Below are 7,717 nucleotides of genomic sequence, written 5' to 3'. Positions count from 1 at the left end.
TCCCAGCATCCACAAGGGGGTCCCACGGATCTTGAGGGCCAGGGTGTGTGTGTGTGTGTGTGTGTGTGTGTGTGTGTGTGTGTGTGTGTGTGTGTGTGTGTGTGTGTGTGTGTGTGTGTGTGTGTGTGTGTGTGTGTGTGTGTGTGTGTGTGTGTGTGTGTGTTGCTAGGGATCTCAAGGCCCAGGGTGTGTGTGTGTGCGTGTGTGTATACAAAGACGGGGATACAGGGAGTGGAGGGGAGAGGCAATCACACAGGCCCAGTTTTGCTCAAAATGCTCCATTTATTGCTCTATTCAATGACCATGAGCAAATTATAAAAAGACACCAAATGTCTCTGTCTGCTGTGGAATAAGTACTTAAAGTCAGCAATAAAAACACGTGGCTCCAAGATAACACATGTTGCCAAAGAGTCATGCATGCCCTGCTGACGGGCTCTCAACACACGCATGGACATGGGACACACGCAGAGCTACACGTGGTGAGACTTCTGGGAGGGATTTCCCACAGTGACACCGAAAAATGTTTCACACATATCTGGGGCCGAGTCCCCACCCCACCCTCGGAGCTCCCCCTCTCCCATCGTGGCCCAGGTCCTCTAGGTTCACTGTCCCCATCTGTCCCCTTCCTCCCTGATGCCTCGCGGGTTGCTCACTGCCTCCTGCGGGCATCTGACACCCAGAGGCCACCCTGGCTGCGATACTCCTCCCACCACCACCACCCAGAGACCTCTCCCCAAGCTGAGATCTTTCTGCCACCCCCTCAGGAGCTCCCTGTGCCTGACCTCCAGGTCCTCAGGCCCCCCGTCCTTATCCTGGTCCCAGTAACTAGGGGCGAAGTGCAATCTGCCTGTTGGGAGAAGTGGGGCTGGGGGCTGGGGGCAGGCACCTCTGCCAGGGCCACTTGGGGGCTGGAGCTCATTACCCTTCTCCCGGGCTGAGGAGACACAGTGTCCGGTACAGACAGCAGAGATGGATGGACAGACAGAACACGCTGCAGCAGGACACGTAGAGTGCGGCACGGAAATGTTTTGGATCAAGTAGCAATGGAACCATCATTAAAAACCGAGGCCCCAGGTCGCGCAGCGTGGGTCAGGCCCTGGGGCCCCAGGCCTGGCCTGGCACACCCCTCCCCCACCCTCCCCCACTCCCCAATATGTACAGTAGGAAGAGCTACGTTGTGGGGGGAGGCAGGGGCCAGGCCCAGGCTGGGGAGCAGACTGAGGAGAAGGAAGCGGGAGGGACAGGGGGCAGGCTGGACCCGAGGCAGGGCCCTGGGTGTGGCCGGGATGAGGGCCCAGACTCAGGCTGGGTGGTACCCAGAGGACCTCGGGGAGGAGTGTGGTCACTCGGGGGACTGGCGGGACAGCTGCTTCTCGTAGAGGCTCATGACGTGGTGCACGAACTGGTACTGCTCACACGTCTGGATCATGCCGCCCCTGCCCGGCAGACGCACAGTGGGGACGGGGTCATGGAGGGACCTGCCCCCAGATCCACAGAGTGCCAGTCATCTGAGGCACATCAGGGACTCTGTGCAGCTTAGAGAAGCCAACCCTGGCCAGCCACTCCCCCTGCCCCTTCCTGTCCCTCCCAGCTCTGGCACAGACAGCAGGGACACAGGTGACATGTCCCCCCCCACTCAGCCCCTGCCCCTCTGTCCACCAGCTCTGTTTCTCTCCCCTCTTCATCCAGCCACCAACTGCCTGGATCCGGTTCCTTTACCCATCTGTCCTCCCTACTTCCTGTCTGCTGGTCAGTCCCCATGGAGTGTGTCCCCTAACCCTCACCCTATGCACACATCAGTCTCTCTCTGCTGCCCCCAGGGCTCTAGCTCCCCACGTGCTCAGACCCTGCCCATGGGCTGACCTGTCCTGACGGAGCTGGCACGTGGTCTTCAGGATGTCCACCACGCCCTGGTGCCGCAGCTGCTGGCAGCAGATGCTAGTGGCGATGAAGCAGCCTGTCCTCCCAATCCCTGCACTGAGGGCCGAGGGCGTGGGTGGGTGAGGGGCAGGGCAGCCTAGGGCTGGGGGAAGTTGCCCTGCCCTCGTGGGTGTCTGGGAGGACCCACCTGCAGTGGACGACGATGGGGGCGCAGCGGGGCCCCTCCTGCTGGGCTGCCTCCTCCACCTCCTGCACCAGGTGCAGGAGTGGGGGGGCCCGGTCTGGGGTCTTCTGGTCAGGCCAGGATGTGAACCAGTAATGCTTCAGGCCTCGCTCTTCTGTGCCACTCTGTCCAGGACACAGAGGCCCACCCCAGATACACGTGAACTCTTTGAGCCCACAGATCAGCCCAGAGATGGATGGAGGGAAGGAGGAAATACACAAGAGGGAGGCCACAGGGAGTGGGGCCTCGGGCCTCTGCCAGCTATACCACATCACCCAGTGGCACCAGACAGAGACCCGAAGCCAGGTGGGCAGCAGGGGCTGGTCAGCAGCGTCAGCACTGGTCTTCACGTGGGTTCTGCCCCAGCAACTCCAAGATCATCCAAGAGAGGCGAAAAGTCCCTTCTCCAATTCACTCCTGTCTCCTGGTCACCCCTTAACAGCCCAGTCACCCCCCAAGAGCCCTGGGACCCTTCCTCTTGCCTCAGTATACTTCCCTGCCCACCTCCAACCCAGGCAAGTGTTCCCCCCTCCGTGCTATCCTCTCCACCACCACCGCCTCCACTTTGGTCTTTATCATCTCTCGACTGTGTGAGACCCTCCCATCTCCTCCCTGACAGCCTCAGCTCCACAGTGGTCAAAACGGTCTGTCTACAGCACAGGCTGCTCTGCTGCTCAGAACCCTTTGATGGCTGTCATTGCTCTTAGAAGCATTGCTCAAACCCACCTTCCCCGGTCTTCAGCCAGGCAAATAAGACACACATGGTTCAGTATCTACCCTCCAGGCCCAACTCCTGCTCCTGTGAACTTGCACTTGATTCTCTTGCACTCCAAATGGTTTGCAGATCAAACCTCTGCTTCCCCCACCTCCTCCACGTATACACACATAGAACTATTCTATCTTCCACGCCCTTACTTTTACTTTCTCTCTGCCTGGAATGCTCTCTCCACTTCTTTGCTTCCTAGCCAACTCTTACTCATCCTTCAGAACCCCATTCAGCACCACCATTTCCAGGAAGCCCTCCCTAAGCACCCTAGCTGACAAAGGGTCCTTCTTCTGTGCTCTTACCTATTTCTATGTCAGTACTTACCATTTTATAGGTGCTCCTTGAGGAGAGAGTCCAGGCTTTGGACAGCTCTGTGTTCCCAGTACCCAACCCAGAACCAGGCTCAGAGCAGGTGCTTGTAAAGGTTTATGGACAGAAGTAAATACCCCCAAGCCCCAAGTTGTCCCAATTCTTCCCTAACCAGTCCGGCAGCACTGAGAAGATGAGACAGCCCCAGCATATCTTTCGGGGGGAAAAAGGAAGCTGGTTCCTTGCACCCCTGTGTTACCTGGCTGTGGCAGCTACCACGGCCTCTGCCCTCTACCTCCTGGCCCTTTCCGCCCGCAAGCAAGCCTGTATCTTGGAGATGCTTAGTTGGCACCAGTCCTCCAGGGGCTGAGCTCTCCTTGACACCCCCTCTTTCACCTTTTCCAGTGGGAGGGGGCAGCTCAGAGGAACAAGTCTCAGGCCCTTGACATCCTATCCAGACCCTGTGGCTGCCAGCATCAGTGGACCTCCTAGGCTGTTTCTGGATAGGATGTCAGCTTACTGGCATCTAAGCTCATCTTCCAGACTTTGGGTTATTACAGTGGCACCACTTTCCCCAAACATGGGTCATATGATTTCTCAAAAACAGAACGCACTGATTCTCCTGACTCCAAAGGAACAATCTCCTCTAATGCTGAGCCTGGAAGAGGCTCAACCTCAGGGTGGGAGGATGCCTCCCCCCACTCTTTTGGGCTGTTCTGTAATTGCTCGTATTTCGTATGTCTTCTTCTCTTTTTTTTTTTTTTTTTTTTTCCTTTTTCTGTGCAACCACAACCTCCCTGTGCAGCCCAAATGCAGCAAGGAGTGCCTGCCCTCTGGTGGACGGTGTCATACTACAGGCTGGAAGCTCAGGTAAAGGGATGTTCTAGGCAGGACCTCAAAGCTCAGTTATAAGGACAGTGCTGGAAGCTGCTGAAGCCCCCTTTTCCAGACAGTCCTGGCCTTGGGTACACTTGAAGCAGAGCTGGAAGACATTATGAATGACAGTGTGGATGGAGAGAACCTAACGATATGAAATGCACTGAGGGTTTGGTCCTTCTTCTGGCCTCCAAGTCTATTCACCACACTCTCCCTCGTCCCTGCTTATCAGTAAATCCTGGGAGTGACACACGCCTTAATTTCAGCTATCATGGCCTCTGGGACCCTGTTGGCTGTGGAGTCCCCCATCTGCCCAGCCCAGTCCAACCCCAGGCCTCACCCTGAGAGCAATGAGTCGGAGCCGGTAATCCTCAGTGTGGATGACTTTCCGCACAGTGATCTCCACGCCGTCGTACACCACCTGCTCCTCCGGCCAATACTCGGTGCACTTCTGCAGGGGCCCAGATCAGGCTGTGATACCCCCAGCACCCCAGCCATACTCTCCCCAATACCCCTCCCAGGCCAGCGGGAAGAGAGGTAACAGGGCAGTAGGTTTGCAGTTAGAGAGTTCAAATCTCAGCTTCCTAACCTGTAAGTTACTTCCCTTTTCTGAGCCTGAGTTTCCTCACCTGGAACATGGAAATAATACCCATTTTGAAGGACTTTTATGGGAGTTCGATTAAATGGGCCGTGATGCGTACAGAAGTAGCCAGCATCAGCCCTGGCAGGCTGAGCAGCAGCAGAGCATCGTGTTTAAGATCCTGAGCCCTGGAGGTGGAGAGGCCACAGCTCCAGGCTCTGCCTCTGACTCTCTGTGTGGCTCTGAGCAACTGACTTAACTTCGCTGAGCCTCACATTTCCTCCCCCTGGCAGGCAGTGAGGTGAACATACCAACCTCACAAAACTGCTGTAAGGATTAATACGGAAACGAGACGCTTAGCTCAGGGCACAAAGCAGCAGACACCTGGTAAGGTACAGGGGTGCCTACCTCGTTCATCTCCTCGATGTTGGTGATCATGACAATGATGGGCGTGTGCTCCTGCCACACCATGCGCCAGAAGTCGCCAACTGTGCTGACGATGGGTCCCTGAGTGGCGATATACACCTTCTCTTCCCCACCGTAGCCCTGCGGCCAGCCAAGGCCAGGCCATCAGGGTCAGAGGCCGTGCTCCTGGGGCCCAGTCCCCACACGCAGGCTCTTCCGGGGGGCTGGCAGGAGCCACATGGGCTTAGGGACAAGCCTAGAGGATGGATCCCATTGACTCGGGCCTCCCTTTCAGGAAGAGGCCATCGGGATGGGGCTACATACCCGGATGTAGTTGGCGTTGATGTAGGAACTCAGAGGGTCGTCAGGGTCTGGTGAGGTCAGACACACTCTGCTGTGAGGGTCTGGGGTGAGGGAGACAGGTGAGGCTGGGATTTAACATATGCAGTCCCCCTGGTGCAGAGCCCACTTTGCCCCATTTCAGGGCACCCATATTTCTTCTGGAACTTGAAGTTCCTTCTTCCCTTGCCCAGAAGCAGAACACTGACCCATCCCTGTGGCCCACTCAGGCAGGTGAGGCCCAGGCTGAAGAGGACAGTAGAGAGAGGCCTTAGGTCTCTCCCTCTGTAGGATCCATGCCGCCCCTTGCCATGTGTCCCTTAAGCTTCCCTGTCCTCACTGTGCCTCATGTTCTGGGGAGGAGACAGCTAAATCTGTAAGAAATTCCCTAGAGGATGAATCCTGGCCAGCAGGGCTGAGTTCGAGTATACACTGTCCCCAACGTGCCGTGTAAGCTTGTAAAGCACATGGCCTTTCTAAGCCTCAGTTTTCTGATCTGTAATATGGGGGCAAAGATGCCTACTTCCTAGGACTGTTGGGAAGATAAATAAGAAAACAGATGGGAAAGTGCAATGTGAAACTGTAAAGCACTTTATAGCTAAGATTTGGGTAGGACGCTGAGGGAGAATATTACCATGAAAGGAGTAAAGTCTTCCACGTCTGAGATGAGATGGCACACACGTGCACAAGGGTTCCCCCCTACCCCCAGCTATTCACATGTCAAATCCCACAGCAGCAGATTCTCACAACGTCCTGCCCTTCTTCCTGGGTTTGTTTTGTTCCAGCTACAGCCTCCCTGTATTGACTAGTCTGCTCTGTGAGCCTGCAGAAGCTGGGCTTGAGCCGGCGGATTGTGGGGTGGGCAGGAAGCTGGGGCCTGGGGCCCGGGGCCCGGGGCTCCGGTCTGGCTTTGTCACCAATTGGCTGTCTTCTCCCTTCTCTGGGCCCCAGGGTCTCTTCTGTGGAGGGAGGGCTGGACTAAAGGCCCTGCCAGTGTGCCCCATACGGGGCTCTCAAAGGCCGTGTGAGGAGCGGTCAGGAGCCTACACCACTGACCAGTAAGGCTGGGTTCAAGTCCCGGCAGTGTCAGTGTAGGCCATTTACTTAGTCCCCCTGTGCCTTCTCTGTAAACTAGGGACATTCCTTCCATCACAACCTCACTCATCTTGTAAACGTTCAAGAGTAGATGTTAGTGAGTCCTCAGACCCGTAACTCGGCCCAGCATATGGTGAACACTATAGGGCACGTGTCTGCTGTTATTACTACCATCATTACCAGTTCCACTATAAGCTAACAGGTTAAAAGAAGGATCCCACGAAGTGAGAGAGCGGCATGGACATATATACACTACCAAATGTAAAACAGCTAGCTAGTGGGAAGCAGCCGCATAGCACAGGGAGATCAGCTCGGTGCTTTGTGACCACCTAGAGGGGTGGGATAGGGAGGGTGGGAGGGAGGGAGATGCAAGAGGGAAGAGATATGGGACATATGTATATGTATAGCTGATTCACTTTGTTATACAGCAGAAACTAACACACCATTGTAAAGCAATTATACTCCAATAAAGACGTTAAAAAAAAAAAAAAAAAAGAAGGATCCCAAACCCGGTAGATGAAATGGGACATGACACCCACAAAGCCTCCCCTCTCTGGCCCTTTCATGCCCTGGCCCCAGTGCTTGAGGTTTGGGCAGGTGATGGTGGGGGAGGTGGGGACAGGGCAGCTCCTGTGGAGGAGGGAGCAGAGGGGCGTCAGGTATGGGGAAGAGCGAGGGTAAATGGAAGGAGGCTTGGGGTGACCAGCGGGAGAGAGGAGGGGCAGCACTGTGTGGGCCACCTCCCTTCTCCTGGTGGTGCCTGCCCAGATTAGGACTCAGAAGTGGGCACTAGACCCCCTGGCCAGACACCAGGGCCTTTGATATTAAAGAACCACCGTGAGAATGGTGATGGTTCTACTGACCCTACCGAGCGTGGACTCTGAGCCTGACACTGTGCCTGAGCACGGGGGCTCCTAGATCAGCCAGGCCCGGTCCCCCTACTGCTGGGCAGGCAGTCGAGCAGTGTATGGCCTGTGAGCACTGGGGACGAGGGAACAGAGGGGACTTGACTTGGCTCAGATGGAAGAGGGGGCACCTGGGTTGGGTCTGAAGGACCAGTAGAAAGCGGAGTAGGGAGCACCACTCTGTCCAATTCAAGTGTACAGGGCCAGGTGGGAGTTGGGGAGAGATGAGGCTGGAGAGGAACCAGCTGACAAAGGGTCCAATAAACCATGCTCATAAGGCTGGACCTCAACCCAAGGATTACAGGGTAACAGTGACAGTGTTTAAAGAGGAGAATGAC

The 7,717-nt window shown here is 55.9% G+C and overlaps 1 protein-coding gene across 2 annotated transcripts in view; it reads right to left on the bottom strand.

Annotated features, from left to right (window-relative positions):
• Positions 1-262: 262 nt before the first annotated feature.
• The window catches only part of PTPN5 (protein tyrosine phosphatase non-receptor type 5), a 55,112-nt gene continuing 47,657 nt past the window's right edge, over positions 263-7,717 (bottom strand). For both annotated transcript variants that reach the window (XM_067749660.1, XM_067749661.1), the window contains 6 exons: positions 5,365-5,444; positions 5,044-5,181; positions 4,396-4,506; positions 2,069-2,229; positions 1,864-1,977; positions 263-1,436 (listed from right to left, as the gene is read on the bottom strand). In XM_067749660.1, the coding sequence (XP_067605761.1) occupies positions 1,343-1,436; positions 1,864-1,977; positions 2,069-2,229; positions 4,396-4,506; positions 5,044-5,181; positions 5,365-5,444 (698 nt within the window). In that variant the 3' untranslated portion in view covers positions 263-1,342. The remainder of the gene's footprint in view (positions 1,437-1,863; positions 1,978-2,068; positions 2,230-4,395; positions 4,507-5,043; positions 5,182-5,364; positions 5,445-7,717) is intronic.

The sequence above is a fragment of the Pseudorca crassidens genome, chromosome 9 (assembly GCF_039906515.1).
Source record: "Pseudorca crassidens isolate mPseCra1 chromosome 9, mPseCra1.hap1, whole genome shotgun sequence".
Lineage (NCBI taxonomy): Eukaryota > Metazoa > Chordata > Mammalia > Artiodactyla > Delphinidae > Pseudorca > Pseudorca crassidens.
This window is presented reverse-complemented; position numbering and strand designations above follow the sequence as displayed.